The 20953-nt window shown below is 32.5% G+C and overlaps 1 protein-coding gene across 4 annotated transcripts in view; it reads right to left on the bottom strand.

The window, feature by feature from the left end:
• The window catches only part of LOC138701607 (lysocardiolipin acyltransferase 1-like), a 71986-nt gene that overhangs the window by 28221 nt on the left and 22812 nt on the right, over positions 1–20953 (bottom strand). For 2 of the 4 annotated variants that reach the window (XM_069828672.1, XM_069828675.1), the window contains exon 6: positions 2542–19415. In XM_069828672.1, the coding sequence (XP_069684773.1) occupies positions 18950–19415 (466 nt within the window). In that variant the 3' untranslated portion in view covers positions 2542–18949. Of the gene's footprint in view, positions 1–265; positions 1058–2541; positions 19416–20953 lie in introns of those variants that run through there. The other 2 variants (XM_069828674.1, XM_069828673.1) reach the window with 2 other exon arrangements.

Below are 20953 nucleotides of genomic sequence, written 5' to 3'. Positions count from 1 at the left end.
ATCAATTTCCGCATAGGTCAGGTGAAATTATATGTGAAGCCGGTAGTTCTTGTGATATTAATAAACATGAATCAAATGAAAGTGCGGACAGAGAAAGTGATTATCCCAGTACTTCTTCTAGCAGTTCTATGGATACAGTGCTAGAAATCAGTAATACTGAGGAATTAAACAAGAGTTTGATGTCAATAGAATCACCTATCAAGAAAAGAAAGATACAACAAAACGATACCCCCGTGAAAAGTTTCAAAAGTAAAAGGCTCCCTAGCATGTTACGTTTTTCATGTAGAAGATGCATCATCATCCATTCAAAAGTCAGCCATATTTTATTTTTGACGGAATGCAAAGAAAGGTACAACCTGAAAATTACATAGTTATTGCAGACTTTTCTGAAAATTATTCATTTGTAATACAAGATTCAATACAAGGTGTGCATTGGAACATATGCCAAGCCACAATACAATACAATTTTAATTTTACTTCCTACTTTATTTTATTTTATATTCTCTTATAGGCCTATTAATATTATATCTGAACTGTGACCGAACACGAGCGCTGCTCATTCGGTCTCAAATTTTGTTAATACTACTGCATCTCCTTTTTTATATTGATTGTATTATTTTATTTCTATTTCTCTTGTTTGTAATTATATTCTTTATTCTGTATATTTAAATAAATAAATAAATAAATAAATAAATAAATAAATAAATCCTTTCGTAGTATATTTCCAAGGAGATACAGAAATTCGTTACAAAAGTAATGTCATCTCAGAAACCATGAAACATGACACCGATCCCTTTTACTTTTTTCAATCCGAAGCAATCAATTTCTTAAAGCAAGAATTCAACGATATGAAAAAAATCATCTACTTTTCCAATGGATCACGTTCACAAAAAAATAAAATAAAATAAAATAAAATAAAAATAATTGCTTACATAAAGACGATTATGGAATTAGTGCTGAATGACACTTCTTTGCAATGTCGCATGGTAAAGGTCCATGTGTTGGCATTGGAGATACTGTTAAAAGACTTGCCACGAGAGGTAGCCTATACAAGATCCTATAACAATACCAAAAAAAATTGTTTGATTAGTCACAAAAAACATTTCTAACATGTCATTTATATTTTGTCCATTCAATAAGCACAAAAACCACACTGAAAATTTGCAGGCCAGATACCATAATCTAAAACCAATAACTCGTACATTAAAATTATATTCTTTCATTCCGTTGTCAAAAACTGAAGATTTAGTAAAACAATTTTCTTTCAAGAAAGAAGGTAGGCGAATGAAAATTTAAAGTGTGAATGAAAAGAAACATTTGAAAAGCATAATGTACAATTATTTGAAGATATCATAATAAGTAAATTAGCAGTGTTTCCTCAGTCAATTTTCCAGCGCCGATAAACCTCTTAGCGTGCTTTAACGCTTCCCGTCCACTGCTGCTGCACCGACCGCTACACATTCTGTCATAAGTAATTAAATTTCCATTGAACTATTGGAGATCCCATTCTGATTTTTTCTGGAATTATTAAGAATACTTCAGTGCACCTAGTAGGCATTTTTTTTTAGATTTTTAATAGGGCTATTTCACATTGATGCATATGTTTTAAAAATTGAATTATAAAAAAATATTTGAAATAATTATATTAAAATTAGTTAGTAAATATTTAATAAAAGACAGTACATTAAGCTTTTAAATGCATTTTTCAAAAAAATTTTAACATCAATATCGTCAGAAATATGACGCTTTAAATGTTGCATTGTGCGACATTTTTAACGAATTTTAACATGTAATATTTTAAAAACATGTGGACTTAGGAGGAAATAAAAATACACTTGTTGGTTTATGAGACCCATAGAGTTGGTAAAAAAAATATAAACGCAATCAGAAATATGAAGGTCAAAATTTGTATAATTTTGTGCGATTTGACGTGGAATGACTCAATTGTATCATTTGGTACATGAAAGATTAAATATATCTCTCGCAAATACACAGCATAAAATACAGCTTTGAAAAGCCTATATTGTAGCAAGAGATCATCCAACTTAGAAATAATTTTTAACTCCCCAGCCTATGGTCACTTTCGCGTAAGTGGTGCTGTAATTTACATGCTATATCATTTTTAGATTACAAGATGTGAGCATACACATGCATGCACATATGCTATAAAATGTGATTGGAGGAGTGGAACTACAACAGAAAATTTAAATGGACTTGGATTGGATTGCAGAGAGTGGAGGGTGAGACAAGCCTACTCACACTTAGGAACTTATGAACCCTTTGTGCTAACTCCTTAACAGCACCTTAGTAGCTCGAACATTCACATGTTTGAGATTGGAGCACTGCTGATGGTGGTCATATCAGACCTGAAAATGAACTTTTATTTGAATTAATAAAAATATGAGTTAAAAATTAGTGATATTTCAGGAAAGAGAATTTTCGAAATGAACTGTTGAAAAACTAAATTCCTTTTATAGATTTTATTTTCATTGGATCCATTACTGATTGAGACTGCAGGAAAACCACTTTAAATAAATGCTATTTCTTTTAACATTGAATTTATTGTGTGATACATGGATGTATCATTATTACTTCTAACAAAATCAGAAACAATGCTCAACTGATCACATCACCTTCATTCTTATGTTTTCATTTCAAGATACACAGCTGTCATATTTGAAACAATTTTTAAAAGAGATGTGATCCACTTAACAACAATTGTAACATACAAACTATAGTAACCCTAAGAAGCAATTTCTTTCTGAAAAAAGCACCTGGAACTCTTGTAAGTGTTATGAATATTTGCGTCTAACCCTGAGCTATGTTTACATCATAAAATGGTCCAATTGCAACCGAAACTTTGGTATATATACATAAAAGAAATCTGTTCCAGGACATTATAACAGAAAAAAAAAAGCTTTGTTAATAATATTATGACTTGCTTTCTTAAGTTTGGAGACGACAAAATGAAACTATCCCAATCGAGTCAGAATTACATTTCTGCTATTTTATAACTAATTTAACAATTTTATTATAATCGATAAAAGTTGCTTACTTCCTGATATCTTTAGGAATTGTGTAATTTCACCCCTATCTGTAACAAAGCTATGGAAGTTCATTTCAGAGTTACTGAAATGGAAACCTGTAACAATCTGACAATATCTTGTTACTTTTGTTCGAAATACCATGTGTTATTCTTATAGCAGAAACTAATTTCTATCTTCTTACCACAAGTTCCCATGTCATATGCAATCAGAATGTATTACATACATTCTATCTCTGGGGATGTAACCAGGCCTTCTAAAATACATAGAATTTATCCTTATATTAGCTCCATAGTAGATCATAAGATAATTAATTTTTTTAGTGGCACTGAGACTCACATCCACTTCAATTTCAGTTATTCTCTTCGCCACGACATTGCAGAATGTAAATATCTATTTTAGTTAAGAATTTATTTCTTAGAAACTCAGAAAATATTATTTTTATATTTCTTTATAAAAAAATTTAGCACTTCTGTGAAAATTGGAACCATAACATTGAATTAACCATAAGCTGAAGTACGTTACAAATTAAAAATTATTATAATAAGTATGAATAAGTCAAAAGTTCTTATGAAGTCTTCAAGTTGCTGTTGCTTCAAAATATGAAGTGAATAACTTCTTAACAAAAATTGTTAATCTGCTCAAAAATCTAGTAAGACTGAAATATAAATATTAACTTAACATCATCATTATAATAGATATTATACTTTTTCACATTTATGGAAAGTTTTTATTCTTAAAATTTTCAATAGTAAGTTAAAGAAATAGTGTGTATAAGTTTCACATATATCATGAGGCAGTAAGCATCGTTAAGATTATGAGGGTTAAACACTTTTAGGGATTTTAATGTGATTCTAATTTCAAACATTTAGTTCTGAAAATGGCTGATACAAAGTCGAAACTAGTCAACTAGGTAATTTACAACTTAGTTTTTTATTTTAACACATGAAAGCTGTCATTATAACCATATTTCTAAGTGATACAAAGTGTTAAAAGTATGTAATCAAGATGTATATTTACTTGTTATTAATATGTAAAGAATTCCTTTGTTGTAAGTAAATTATATTCAATATGGTATGGTCATTTGTAAGAATGGAAGACAAAAGACTTCTTAAAACAATAATGAATTGAATTTCAGCTGAAAGGAAGAAAAACGTTAACCAAAAAAGAGGCTGGCATGCTCACTGCTCCAATGGAATCTCGTGGAATGCAAAGTGAAAAATGGGAATACAGAGAAGAATGACACTTGAGAGTCATAAGATAAAGCAACTCGTCACAAATCGGATATAGATAGATAACTTTTAACAATTTTAAAATTGATGGTTTATTTTAAAGTTATGTTACAAAATTTATATATTCACTCTTCGGAATTTTGTGTCACTTACAGCAAAGAAAGGTTTTAATACACAAACTTTTATATACTGAATTTTTATTTTTCTTCTTCTCAAAAATAATTTCTTATTGTTGTTCCTTTCTAATATCTCAATAGGGAAATAAATTATCATCTTCCTGCCATATGTTAGGCTTTACTGGCCTGTTATGGTCCCAAGTCACCATTTGTTAGGTCTTCCCTTGGACAGATAATTCAAAATTTGGAGTGAAATTCATGAGGTGAGGAAATAAATTATTAAGATAAAATTTACAACAATCTAAAAAAAAATACTTTATCGCTTATTATTTATTCTATTTGCATTTATAATTTTTTATATTTCAGAAACATAAATTGTACATCACTGTTTGAATGAAGGAAACGAAGATGTTTGAAATTAGATTCATATTTAATGTGAAGATCAGGTTATTCGTGATTGCACATTTCTAAAACATATTTGATAGTTTACTTACAAAGACTGGTCAAGTTCACCTTGAGCCAGTCGCCTATAATAAATATATTTACAGGTTTTCTAAACATCACAGTCACGATAGTATAAATGTACAGAATCTCATGCTCATCTCTTGATAGAAAAACTATAAATGATTTCAAAACCAACATGAACGAGTTTGATTCTCTCTCAGAGGATACCCTACTATTCACAGGGGAGTCCTTTTTCATATTAGCCAGCTTTCATGTTTATCATTTATATTGTTATTTGGCAACACATGTTCGTGTAATGTTTTGGTAGCCATCCTTAGGTCACTAAGTTACAAATATGGCTCAACATATAGATATTTTGGGCGTATTTCACAAACCCAGCAGTTACATTGTGCATAAGGTATAATTATGTGTTACATTAACTGAATAATGGTGATTTTTTAAATTAATATTTAAGTAACTGTTATCACACTTTAACATCTGCCACACATTGGAAAGTACTTCAGCAATGTGCTGCAACACATTGTTACATTGGTTACTGCGGATTACTTTATTATTCATCTCTACAGAGAATTTTTTTCTCCTCATCATTTTATTTTCAACCAAAAAAACATTAAGTATGGATTCCCTTATGTGCAGTTGTTACATGTGTACTCAATCCACTGATAAAAATATACCGCAGCATTTTGAGACAAAATATTATATTTATATGTAGCAAGAGAACACAGGGATACAGAGAGATGTTGAAGGAAGAAGAATGTCCTTTGAATATAGAATTTACATAATGTGAAACTATTAGTTTTATTTCTCTAAGTGGTTTTTATTTTCTTATCTTCTGAAACCTTCCTTATTGGATGTAGAGAATGTCCTTCATTTAATACAATCCACTCTTTTCTTTCTTCTTGTATAATACTGTATATACCACAATTTTTCGTTAACTAGGAATAATTTTTCCTTTTCTGTATATCCTTATTAGAATTTTCTTTCTTAGAAACTTCAGATATTACTTCTAAACTTGTGTCTTGTTTCTTGATATTTTATTGTTTTAAAATATATACGCAACATACCAACATGATTATACTTCATTTACTACATCTCTATATTCACATAGTTCACAGACGAAATATCTTATCAAAATGGATTATAAATTAACATTAATGCTGTTGGGAGAAGATGAATTTCATAATCGACTGAAACAAAAACAAGAATAATTTCATAAAATAACAAATACATTACTTACAGTCTGACTTCGGAAGTTGGATCAGATACTGGTACTCATCAGATGAAATAATTTTACTCGTCAACACTTCTGTCCCACCTTGTGATGAGAGTTTCACTATGAAAGTATCTTTTATTGTGTTACAACTTACAACTTAATGACCTAAATGTGGCATCACGTTTATTTAAAGAGTACAAGAGTGAGTGAAGTTGTTACGAACAAGAAATAACCAAGAAACATAACTATGTAGTGCTTAGTAGACTAAATATATGAAACACTGAAATATGACGATAGAATTCTGAGAACTTCTGAAGTCCCTTAAAATATTAAAATGAAGTTCACTGTCTCTGGTGAGATATACAACTTCGTCTAATTGTCACAGATCCTTTCACACACACACACATGCACGCAATCAAGCGTGCGTGCACACACATACACACACACCAAGGAAATGTAATTGACATGTCAGCAACAGACCTTTCTGCTGGGACTCCATAAGCAACCTATCCTTCGTTTGATACAGTTAAAGTTTAATTCTAATATCACAATATATTGTAAAGATGAAGCACTTCATTCAGTTAACGACCTGTTCTGGCTCACAGCAGTCAAGCAAAGAGCAGGTAAATGTAAACATTTGTCTAGCACATTAGCAAAACGATTGTTTTGCTGTCGATGCAGATATTTTTTATGTGTCTTATATTGCGTCAGTCTTTTGTAAAACTATTTGTGTAGTTTCTGCATCTGTCAGTTACGTTCCAATAAAACCAAAAACTTTTCTAGCTTCTGACAATATGGCCGCATAAAAAATTCCATATTTGAAATGAGCTTACCTGTAGGCTGAAATCCATTAGTCTAATAACGAGAATGAAATGTGTAGCGAAATGAATGGCACATTTTGTCTACTTCACTGTGAGTATGTCTATGATTTCTGAGTTTAATTCCAGGTGGTGCCGGGAACTTCCAGAACAGCCCCGAGGTTCACTCATCGTCATATCAGGTTGAATACCGGTCTTTCCCAGAGGTAAAGTTTGTCGGAGCTTGGTGCTGATCACACCATATCAGTCTAGTACCAAGGTAAAGAAAGCATGGAGCTCTATCTCCATGCCACTCAAGCGCCTTCATGGTGTATATAATTAGGGTAAGTTATATCTTCACCTTATATCTGTGATACACAATTCCTGGCTTTACTTTCGTTCTTAAATAACAAATAATGAGGCCTTGAATTTCGAGTGCTTCTAGGGCAATATGTCCACTGATACCATGTTCATATCACATAGTATGTCCACTTTTATTTTTGTTCAGTTTTATTTATGTCCACATTTTTGGATCTATGTGACCTATGTCCACACACGTTTATATCCATTTTTATTTATGTCCAATTGTCATATATGTCCACTTTTATACAGAGTGGCCCACCCCAAAAAAAGGTAACCGAAGTGATATAATAGCATATAATGATATGTAGTTTGTAACATACCTTTTTATTGTTTCTATTACATATTATTTCAATCAAAGTGTGTTTCATAAACCACCAGCATCAAAAAAAAAATTCTGCAATGGGTGGAAATGTTTCGAATGACAAGTTCTGATACCAATCACAACTGTCTATATCCACAATGTGTGGTGGTCTGACGATTGTGATGTTTTGTTAAGTGGCCACGTTAATAAACAAAACTGTAATTTCCTTGGTTGGGAAAAACCACAAGAGTATGAACAGAGACCATTACATTCTGAAAAAGTAACAGTGACAACTAATATCAATTCCTTTTTTGTCATTGGCACATATTCAGGCTGTATTTGATAGTCATAGGCCTATAGATAATATTGAGTCTGAAGTGATGGATTTAGTATTACATATACATCGAAAGAATTTACATAAGAGGAACACCTGCTGGAGGAAGGAGAAGGGAAAAGCCAGCAAAATTCCGACCTGAAATATGGAAAACTTATAATCAGATTGTGACAGGACAACATCGAACAACTAACTTAGTTCAAGAAAGGCACAATCATTTCCAAAAACACATTGATCTGAAAATTCATGGAATTCATTAAGCAGTACAAAAAGAATAATGGAAATATTACAACTGAAGTGCTTGGTGGGGATTGGAATTTGCGACAACCCATTAAACCAGTGGTTGCATTTTATACCTTCAGCCGTGCTACAGTGATTGCAGAAAACCTGCCTAGCTCATTTACCTCATATGTTAAATCTGTTGGTGCAGATTGAGAAGTCGTGTTTGATTTACCGACCACTGCATTAAATGATCGTATCTGGTAAATTTGGGACAGTGGAACAGATTGTTGAGAATTACAGCCACTACAGGGGAGAGGGTAACATCACTATTTACCTTAAAGCTATTAGTTATTGTTTGAAGTTATATGAAGATGAAGACGTAGAATACAACAAGTAGCTAATTGGTTATGTGAAGTGATCATACTGTGGGGAGCTGACGAGAAAGTCTCTGCGAGGTGTATTTTAATTAGGTGTGGTGTGGGGAGGTATTAATGAATGGAGCACCGCTCTTCCTAGAACTAACAGAGGTAAGATAAGTTGTTATGAGTTATGACCCTAATGACACTAAACATATGACAACACTGTCAACAAATGTTGTTTAATTATACTGTGGCTGAAAATATCAGATAGTTTGAGATTAGCTCTGTGTGGGTGTGTTGGTTTATATTTTAAAAGTTGATCCAATGTTTTCACATTGGTTAGTTACTGTAATATAGTTAGTAGTGTGTCATTAAGTCTTTTTCTGCGAGCAAGAGTGGCGTTACGCTGGCTGTTGCCTGCGTGTAGAATTGACATAACTCCACATTCCTATCAGGGCTCTTCTCGTGAGCTCCCCACAGTAAAAATGTTAGATGGGCATAATGTATTGGATGTTCATGCAGTGGACGTAAAAAGTAGACATAAAATTTTTGTTTCTGGACTAAAATAAAGTGGACAAATTATTAATTGGACACATATTTATGGTCATAATTTAGTGGACTTTTATGTAATGGACATACGAATATGGACACGTGTCTGTGTTTCTTTGGAGTCTTACTATTCAATAATAAAGAAAAATGAGGATTTATCGAAGGGAATGTACCCCATACATAATCTAAATTGTGATACAGTACGCTGACACTGCATCCAAGAATTTAGAGAGTGCCTGTCCTAATACAAGAATTTAATTGTTTTTACATCTTCCAATGAAATATTGGAACAGAATTCTGAAATATATGTTGCAAAGTTCACATAATTCCTTCAGAATACGAGCATTGCTGTTTTTTTCCCCTCGTACCAAGACCGGATGTGCACACTCCTGCCCCTAGAAACTTGCTGAAGGATGTCTCGTGGTGACTAGTGATCTCCGGATCACGTGGCCAAAGCCAGAGGGGAGATGGGCCTGCCAGAGGGCACAATATTTGTCGCGGGTGTTTTGACGTCAGTAGCGTCGTCAAGCCAAGCACACTAAGGGGGAGGAGACATAGCGCACATCCCAGATGGGTATATAAGACGGAGCCATTTCTGTAAGAGGCATTCGCTTGCTGGCTCATGCATTCTCCATCACGAGCAACATTTTCCCGACCTGGCTTACCACCATTTTCTTTCGCTCGGACGTGTCAATACATGGCCACCACCTGCGCTCTATCTCCTTTGTTCTACATACACGTACTGTTTCTCTCTCACCTGTTACCTACTCTATAATCATTCTATTTTTCCTACCTAAACTACAGACCTCCACTTTCTTATCCTTCTGCCCTTGATACTTCATCCCAGCTTGCTCGACCCCGGTTCCTCCTTCGAACCCCTCTACTGTCGAAATGTAGCGAAGCCAGGCTCGTTGATCCCTCGACAGGAGAGTTACCAGTTTCCCTGCTCCTGCTGTCGAAAAGTCGCGAAGCTAGGCTCGTTTGACCCATCGACATCCATGGAGCTTGTTCTCGCTGTTGTAAAGTTACTAAGCTAGGATAGTTGATCCCTCGATTGAGGGAACAAATCTCGAACCCAGTTCCATCTCTCTCTTGTTTTTCTACCCCTACATCGTACCCTCCGGGCAAGCCTAACACTCTCCTACTCAGGCACTCCCATTACCGCTACCTATCTCCCTTATACACAAATTCTACCACATTATTGTAACTCTTCATACATCGACATCTCAGGACAAATTTCTAAATTACCAATTTCTACCGCAACTACTGTTTCCCCTAACCCAGAACCAGGGGAAAATATCCAATATCTTTCTTGTTATCTTCAATAAACAAATATTGTTAATACAGTCTTCCTTCTCTTCACTATAATAACACATTATTCCCCTTTAAACTTTGGCTCTCTTGCCCTGACACTCCCGTTTCCTCTCTCTATACTGAGGATCACGTAAGAGTAATTCCTAAAGGACTAATTTGGCCGTCTCTTCAGTGTTCCCAACAAATACTAGATATCACGAAAAGAGGATGAAATCACACAATGCCATGTATAATAATAATAATAATAATAATAATAATAATAATAATAATAATAATAATAATAATACTTACTTACTTACTGGCTTTTAAGGAACCCATAGGTTCATTGCCGCCCTCACATAAGCTCGCCATTGGTCCCTGTCCTGAGCAAGATTAATCCAGTCTCTACCATCATATCCTACCTCCCTCAAATCCATTTTAATATTATCTTCCCATCTACGTCTCGGTCTCCCCAAAGGTCTTTTTCCCTCCGGCCTCCCAACTAACACTCTATATGCATTTCTGGATTCGCCCATACGTGCTACATGTCCTGCCCATCTCAAACGTCTGGATTTTATGTTCCTAATTATGTCAGGTGAACTATACAATGCGTGCAGCTCTGCGTTGTGTAACTTTCTCCATTCTCCTGTAACTTCATCCCTCTTAGCTCCAGATATTTTCCTAAGAACCTTATTCTCAAATACCCGTAATCTCTGTTCCTCTCTCAAAGTGAGAGTCCAAGTTTCACAACCATAAAGAGCAACCAGTAATATAACTGTTTTATAAATTCTAACTTTCAGATTTTTTGATAGAAGACTAGATGACAAAAGCTTCTCAACCGAATAATAACAGGCATTTCCCATATTTATTCTGCGTTTAATTTCCTCCCGAGTGTCATTTATATTTGTTACTTTTGCTCCAAGATATTTGAATTTTTCCACCTCTTCGAAGGATAAATCTCCAATTTTTATAGTTCCATTTCGTACAATATTCTGGTCACGAGACATAATCATATACTTAGTCTTTTCGGGATTTACTAATAATAATAATAATAATAATAATAATAATAATAATAATAATAATAATATAGTATTAACAATAACAATGTCTTGCTTATTTACCACATCTCATCTTTATGTTGGGGAGGTGTTTTCTAAAAGATTCAATAATTTGTGAAAGAGTATATTTTTCTTCTGGATCTTTCGCACATTATGTTAGTAGTTAGTAGATTAGTGTCTGATCTAATATTAAAATGTATTTTGTCTGACAACATGAAATTCATTGCTTTGATTAAGCAGTTTACGGTTCACGAGACCTAACCTAAAAATGTATTTTGTTTGATCACGTGAATTGATTAATATGAATTCCGAAAACGAATGCCACTTTGAAATGTATGCTTTAGAATATTTACTCCATTATTGTAATAAAAGTCTAAACACGAAAGAAATGAATTAAAATGTGAAATGGTATTTCTATCGATTACCCAAGGCCATGTATCACACGAAATATTTTATTTACACTTAGCCTACCTGATTCTAATCTTGATGTAATCACAACACAAAGCAACACATACAACTATTATGTATTAATATTATTACTGATATTACTTAATTATTAGTATGTTCAAATTTCACTAACTTCCAGTTGAGTAATGGGCTCAGAAATCTTGAACAACTTGAATTTTCAGAATTTAAACCATAGACAAATAAATAGAGATTTAAACTACCGACAACTTGTGTCACAGTTATAAAATCACTACCAGTTGTAGTATTTCTCAGTACCGAAATTCGAAACGAAGTTGACAAAAGAAAATTCAACCTGCAAACTAGAAAATCACCATAATCCACTACCTTATGTAGTAATGGGGCAAAAATGGTTAGGTTTCAACCTTAGAGTATTAAGTAAGCTGACCCGAACTATACACCTCGACAACATGCCAGAGGGGCGTCAAAAGAGACCGACGCACGACAACTGATGCCCAACATGGGATCTAACATCGTTGCGACATCACCTCTCATAAGCTTTGGCCTTCTTTTTCCGTCACTCCTGTTTCCCCTCTCTACGCCAGAGGGATGTCAATGGAGACCGGCACATGACATATATAATCTCAGTAATCGTAAACGTCGTTAAATAATTCAATAAATAATGAACGGAATAACATTAAAGGAACCTTCTGTGGTGATAATTAATGAAACAAAGTAATCATAATATATAGGAAATACCAGGCGAGTAAAAATTATGGAACACTGCTTGTAGCTTTTTATTTTTAATTGTATGAAGGAACTATAATATACAAAAGCTACAGAGGGTGGAAAAGGGAACATTTTGAACATGTTTTCAAAAACTATACTTTTAATTTATGAAGACTGTGCCAAGGAGTCTGTTTTATTCTTTCTTTAATGACACAATTTTTGGCTTTTTCAGGTCTCAAATGTACAAAATATATTTTTTTCTTTTTTACCATTTATAAACTACTAAGTTCTTACTTTGTAAAAATTGTCTCAAATTTATGAATCTGATGTATTTTTACAATAATAAAGATAAATGCTTCAATATATATCAATTCATAACTATGGAGAATTATATGGGGGTCATGAATAAAAGCTAAGCTTCGTCTATGATGTCAATGATTCAAAGTTTATAAATGATTAATAATAATAATAATAATAATAATAATAATAATAATAATAATAATAATAATAATAATAATAATAATAATAATTTGTACGTTTCGAAACCTGAAGAATTGAAAAATGAAAAAATAAGTACATGCTGTCATTTAAAAAAACAGACTGCTTGGCACAATCTTTATAAATTAAAAATATAGTTTTTGAAAACTATGTTAAAAATATTTCTGTTTTCACCCTGTATAACTTTTCTATATAGAGTTGTTTCATAAAATTAAAAATAGGAACGTTATAAGCACTGTTCCATATTTATTATTCACCTAGTACATAATATTCTATTAAAATATATAATAATCAATTAACTTAATCGCAATAAAATTTGTTACTTAATATATTTTTACAAATTCGACACATACTGTACTTCTTATGAATACGAGAAAGCAATTCTTCTATATTTATATTTTTTACAAAACATATTACACTATAAATTACTAGACACACGACTATAAACGAATGAGAGCACCCTGCATAACACTGTTATACAAAAAAAGTTGTGAATGAAGACTTTGTTGTTGTGGTCGTCATCACCATCATCATCATCATCATCATCATCATCATCATCATCATCATCGTCATCATCATCATTATTTTATATAACATTTATATATATTATTGAATATGGAAATAACTAAATTCATATACTTCATTACTTCAACTAAGGTCATCCTAAGAAAGACGAATAATGACATTTAAATTCAAGCTCAAGACTGAATTTTCTTTCTAACAGTCGTCAATGGTTCTGCAATCAGAGATTCCATAAGGCGGGAGTAGAAATGAAACATAATACCAGTAACTGAAAATATTGGTCAAATTAATATTTTCTTATTCGTCCTTTCTGCTGTACTCTTTATGTCATTTATAAAGACTTGTGCTGCTTAGCTTAGCATTTGTTTTCAAGTATACAGGTCAACAAGTGACATATAGTGCTTCATCTATGCACAGATAAATAGTTTCACATCAAGTAGAAAATGTTTTTCTAAAGATAATCTTAAATTTAATTGACTTACTGATTTTGAAAAGACTCACTCTTTAATTTCGTATCTAAATTTCTTATTTCTGCATTTGTTATCTCTAAATAACTTTTAGGTATACCGGTATTAGGAAAATGGTTTCTACTGCTCTGTTTGACTGAATGATTTCTACAAGGGGATTATTAATTTTATTTCAGATATTGAATAATTTAATTTTGTGTTTGTAACAATTTTACTGATATACAATTCGTAATAGATTTTCGTCCCTAGATACACTCCACGAATAAAATTGTTTTTAATTTATTCGTATTTCTTATTTGTTTACTATCAGTACAGAGAAAGTATTTTGATGCTAAAATATTCAGACATGCCTGGTACTTTGTGAGGAGACACCTGTATAAATTCTTGTAATGTTAGCTAATATTTCAAATACATAGAACTATTTAAATTGAGTTATAATTGAATTTGAATATAGTGAAAATATGATTATTAATATTAGTCAACTGTAGCTCACATCTCATGACTGACAGAAATGCAATGAAATATAGTTTTCATAAACGTTCCATCTCAGCAAAATTTTGTTGTAAATAGGGATATAATACTTATAAGACATACTGAACAATTTTGTTCCAGTGTGATTATTTCCATAAATCAGTAATACAGTAATAATATTTACATTACACTATCAACTGTACAGAGAACACACTTTCATACCATTACAGTGAGAAAGTATTTATTTTTATTTGGCACAAAGAATTCACATAGTACAGCTCTGTGTACGATTAACAACACTAAAAAAATCTGTAGTCTTCCTACTTAAATTACAAGGTTAAAAACTGAACTTGGAATTTGAAACTCCCACAATTAGTTCAGCGCTCAAAATGGAAGAAGAAGAAGAAGAAGAAGAAGAAGAAGGAGGAGGAGGAGGAGGAGAAGGAGGAGGAGGAGGATGAGAAGAAGAAGAAGAAGAAGAAGAAGAAGAAGGAAGAAGAAGAAGGAGAAGAAAGAAGAAGAAGAAGAAGAAGAAGAAGAAGAAGAAGAAGAAGAAGAAGAAGAAGAAGAAGAAGAAGAAGAAGAAGAAGACAGCGGTTCAGGAATGTTATGTTATTAGATGTAAATTAATGTTTTCTTAGTTTCATTGAGATATAGTTTTAACATATCTATAAAATTTAAATCAGTCTTTTTTATGTTCTAGCAGCAGATAAGCATAATTCTTACTCTAAAATATTGATGATAATTATTATAGATGCCTAACCATTCTGCATTAAATGTCTTCCACATTGCAGATGTTATTACTCGCAGAATTACCAGTATAAATTATTTCGATTAGTCACTGATTTCAGAAATCTAAGGTATTGCTCACGAAACCTATTCTGAATAATGGGTACTGTATGTATGTGATAAATCCTCAACTCTAAAAATAATTTGTTACTGGAAATCCATGTTTTAATCTCCTGCTGAAACTAAGGAACATTTATACTGATGGAAGAACACACGCCACACATAGATGAAATAATTATGAGCCTGAAAGTACATTTTATGAAACATTAAATTACACAAGAAGATTGTTTCAAGTTGTGAAAGAAATATTTACCATTTTGAGCGTTGTGTAGGCCTAACGTTCACTGGTCCCGATGCTGCCAATTTTTGTCTGATCACATTTTAACAATGTGGTACTCCAAAATAGATCACAGCACTTGAGAGCATAGCTGTAGTTCATCTTGTATCATGTGTGTATGACAACCCTACCCCATATCGAAAAGAGGAAAATCTGTTTATTCAAATCATCTTACCCTCTTATGCCACTAGTTTCGGAATATTTTTCACTTAAATATAAATAACTGAGATATTACATACCAGTGGATTCTACCTATCTTCGAACACGGTTTGTACTAGTAAAGTATTTCACAACAACATAAACTGAAATAACATTCAATTTGATTTTGAAAAAGAATACAGTTGAATAATATTTTATAACTTTTTTAGTTTAAGATGTGTGAATTTGTGAATTACAATTAAATAATGTTCTTGCTATCTGTAATCTACCTTTCATAAAGTCAGACGAACTACGAATTCCTTGCGCTTAATATTATTACATTAATTAAAGTGAACTGCTACTTGATGGCTATGCCCTGTACCCCTTGTAACTTAAATAATGCTAGTCCTAAGTGTGTGGATGTCACTGTGGTCTATAATAACCACTTTGCTTTCTCTGTTAGGATGATTCATTGCTTGTTTAATAATTATAAGAAAGTGCACATTACATTCTTTGCGATTCAAGATAGTTCTGCTTCATAAAAGTAAAAGATTCAATATAGTGATCTGCAAAATTCTGTTCTATATAAAGTGAAACATCATTTTCTCACGTAGTGTTGAATTCTGACATTTATTTCCGAGGAGGAACTGTTAATTTCAGATTTGGGAGCTATCAAAGATGGTGAGTAGGCCTACTCTTAAAGTTAAAGAAATTAGAACTCATTCACGTACCGGTATATTAAGTTTCTCTGTCTGAAGAAAAATAATACTTATGTGGGGTAAAAAAAATCTTCTGGCAAACTGCCTCTTGGATTCATCACTACTATCACTTCCAACATTACTGAACAATTACATTTATTTATGCCACATCCTCTGGCCATTATAATTATTCACACTTCTGTTATTATTATACATGTTTAAGCATTCCAACCTTCTGTATCCCCTTGAGTCATCGTTGAAATTAAATTTGTGAGAGAAGAAACTAATTAGTTGCAAATTATTTAGGGCTTTACATTATTCAGGAGAGCCAAGGGTAAACTTTCCTCATAAGGAGAATGTTCTCCCACCTTTGACCATTTGATGAAGGTTCTAAACTGCACACAGATCCAAAATCTGAATACTATTCAAGGATAAAATTAAGTGTTCATGAATACATTGCAAACATATATTTCCTAGATGATATATCAGATCATTGCTTCATGATCAATATAAGGAATGACAGTTTGTCAGTGAGGGTAGAATTCAGTGGAATAGCATACCTTCCGAAGCAGGAGAAACAACCAAGATTAAGTTAGTAACTTAATCATTATTCTTGAAATTCATTAAAATAAGGATAATTAAGAATCATACATATTTGAATAAGTAAAAGTAATTCTCTGTTAACAGTCTTATCTTATCGTTTATAAGGCAGTGTATTATTTTTAAATGGTTTGTTTAACAATTAGATACCAGTAGTCTTAACCTCAATTAAGTTATTATGTCATAAATGTCCATTACAATATCCATCGAAATGCATAAATTAATTTCCTTATAATTTACCGGTATAATTTCTTACTAGTTATAATGCCTAAATTAAATATAATATCAATATATTTTAAATATATTAATTTTTATTATTATTATTATTATTATTATTATTATTATTATTATTATTATTATTATTATTATTAACTAGTAAGTAATATCACATATATTTTTATAGTTGTTGTAATATTAACATGTTTGACCACTAACAACATCATAGTGACTTAAACTTTGAAACACTACACAGTATTGCATTGTGAACAATAGCATGAGCTGTTGGCTGATTCTTGTTGTCAATACAGAGGAGAAATGTCAGAAACAAGGCTGGAAAACACTCGCTGGTTACATACTGTTTTCCTTTCTTTCTCAGCAACCAAATTGTGACAAGCAGGAGAAGTTAACATACGTAGTTAACATCTCACATCACTCGAGCGTTCAAATTCGTCTCAAGTCAAAACATTGTATAAACACAAACTAACAAGATAAAAAACTAATAATAATTCATTTATCCATATACAAATAACAAAATCTTTCTTTTAAAAATATAAAGGGAAGTAACGTTTCCACCACATCCACGGATGCTACGCCCCTTACACACAGTCTGCGTGTGTTCCTCGCAAATATATTGTACATTGTTGTTTTATGTAAGTAATGCTAGACTGACATGAAAACAGAAAGAGATTTCGGTTTCCAGCAAAAATGCTCGCGATTTGTTGTGTAAAAATGTCTGTGATCCAAATTTTGTTAGAATATTTTATTTTTCTTGTCTTTCATTACTCCATTATGTTATTATTATCTAATTATTTTACGACTTTCGGTTAAACCGTAACATTACTGAAAATTTAAGAAAAACAAAATGGGAGGAATTTCTATTTGTCCTAAAAGTAATTCTCGAATATGCCATAAAACCAACTGTTGCAAAATACTGATTTGACATTGAATATGAATGCATTGCAAACACTATTTTAACGTTTCTTTATACATTATTGTTGTAATTAACGTAACATACGTTTAAATTTTAACTGAATATGTCTCGTCTAAGTTTTTAAATGTCATAATGATGTAAGATGATGAATTTTTAACTTTTAATTTGGCAATACAAATTTATAGCATAGCTTCCTTCCGGAATCTGACAGACATTGTTCCTTCAGGAAGTAAAGTTGTGGATTCCGTGTCGTGGGATTTACGGCACATAAAAGAAATCTGCTCTTGAATGAGAAGGCTTTAGGCAAAATGTAGCAGTCATTTCTTGCCCACACGAAAATTTGAAGGTAACACAATGGGCCCATAGCAATGGTTTAATTGCGCATGGTCTTGCTCTACTCTCCACCTGCAATTCATTCATCTGTATGACACAGAAATAGTTAAACAAGACTGACTGACAAACTAGATTAATGGGTTAACATCTGAGATTTATTCTAGTTTGTATGAATAAATTTGTGAAAGTACCGGTACGATATTTTGAGTTTATTATTTTACATTGCAATTCATCTTGCTCGTGTGAATTTGTGCTCGCTTCTTAGAGAAAATGTCTGAATTCAACACTGAACCAACTTCACCACATGATTTATATTCCAGAAGTCGTGGATTTCTATTCCTGGTGCACTTCCACACAATATTGAGCATAGAAAGAAAGTGGTAATAATTAATTTTAACTTCTGATTTTAGCTCTCATTGCTGTAATTTCATTTAGAGCACCTACTCATTCCATCTCTCAATCACATTTATTTGACTTTATTTGAGTTTCTACCCCTCAAGTACCTCATTTTGAGTCTGTACAGAGATATCTCCAGATGGTGCAATCCTTGGGAGAAAATTGAGAGAAAGAGGAAGAGGGTGATATTAGTGGCCGCAAACACTTGTACGACAAACGAGGTGAGGATGCTATAGAGTGTGATGAGACAGAGAAGTGTCCAGAACGCTAAGGTGAGGTACATGATGGTGCTGCGGGATGACTCGTGGCTAGGTAGGTGGTTCAGGCGTGCGTCATAGCTGCAGCTCACCTTCACACTGTGCGGTAAGGAGCCATTCAACACGTTCACTGAAGAACCCTCTTTATTGCATATACTGGAAGCTTCGAATGATCCAGAAGTATAGAACTTTGTGAGAATCTGCTCTTTTATCTTCCATCGGTTTGCCAGCCAGTCCTTCAATTCTTCTTCTCCAGATGGTAAACTTGAGCTAGAGAAACTATGCAGAAAAATAATCATTATCATCATCATCATCATCATCATCAACATTACTATATCTTGACTGAACATCTCAGATCTTCTCTAAAAATAAAACAAATCAAGCTATAACAATTATATGTTTTTCACATTATGTATAATTTCTTTAGAACTTTCGTACAACATGGCATCTATTGAGTATTGCTATTTATTGCATCTTCATGAATGTTCTTTGATCGGAATTGATTATTAGAAGAGCTGTGGTCAGTTATTCTGATACGATTCCTTTATTGGTGTGATAATTGCTGAAATTATTAAAAATTATACATATTCCAAAGCTAGTTTATTTCTTGTGATAATCTTGCGACTGAATTGTGTCTTTGTGCATTAAGTGTTTAGTCAACAGTCCAGACTGGTTAGAACCTCATGTAACACCAATAAGGCATCACTCATGAGGCAATAAGCCAGGAGATAATGAGGTAGAGTGATCAGCTCCTTTCCCCCTCCATTGCATACATTGCGAACTAGTAACATACCGGTACTGTATTTCACTGATCAGACTTCAGATCTTTGTGTACAGGGTTCGAAAATTATCAATTTTAAATTTATATGTTTTAGATTTTCACAGTGAGTGTGATCAGAATTACAAGATTACGAAAATGTACTGATAGTCTTGTTACTTGTCTATAACTAGTTTAGGCCTACTGTGTTGTGTATTCATTTATCTGTTTCGACGTAACAAACGACAATTTGTGTGTCTCATTTTCCATTATTGCCAAAGTTGTACATTTGTAGTACTGGTATAGCATATTTACATTCTGGATTGGTATGTTGGACAGATATTTTGTCATGAAGTATATTTACTTGCAACTTGATTATGTCTGTGAAGGTAACCACCTAATCACTCTATTTCCTTTTGTCAGAATGTTTATTATTGTAATGGGAGTTTGATTTGTAATATTAATCCAAGTAATTTATTTTTCTTTAATGAACAGTCGAATGTCATGTACATTTTTTTAGAAAAATGTTTTTCTTCGGAATCGATATTCATACTTAAATTATTCATAAATTATAGGTATAAAATACTGGTATTAAGATTTTGACCAATAATATGAGTCCTAGTAGATAAGCATTCAAGAAGAATTTGTAAAATTATACAATAAGGTACCGGTACTTAATATTGTAACGCAATATTTTACATTATTAATAAAATATATATATATATTTTTCATGACAGTGCATGTTTAAGCACACCATTAACCAAATGACTATAACTTGAGCATCGATTTTTTTTACGTTAGAGATAAAAGTTTAAATCCAAACGAGTCCAACTAGAATTTATAGCAGACAAAGATAGTATTATGACATGTTACCTCGGAACATATTCGTTTACCTCCATTCCACTACTTCTCAGTAACTACAAAATTCCTTAATGACGGGAAACTATCGGTGCTACAATCTATGATCTCTGAAAAACCAACTCCATGGAATCCGTAACAAAGTTCTACAGAACAAGCAACCACAGGAATTTCTGGAGTATGTACTGATGCTTGAGTATTT

Source organism: Periplaneta americana, chromosome 6 (assembly GCF_040183065.1).
Source record: "Periplaneta americana isolate PAMFEO1 chromosome 6, P.americana_PAMFEO1_priV1, whole genome shotgun sequence".
In the NCBI taxonomy this organism is placed as follows: Eukaryota; Metazoa; Arthropoda; class Insecta; order Blattodea; family Blattidae; genus Periplaneta; species Periplaneta americana.
The sequence above is the reverse complement of the archived record's forward strand: the minus strand, read 5'-3'. Positions and strand labels throughout refer to the sequence as shown.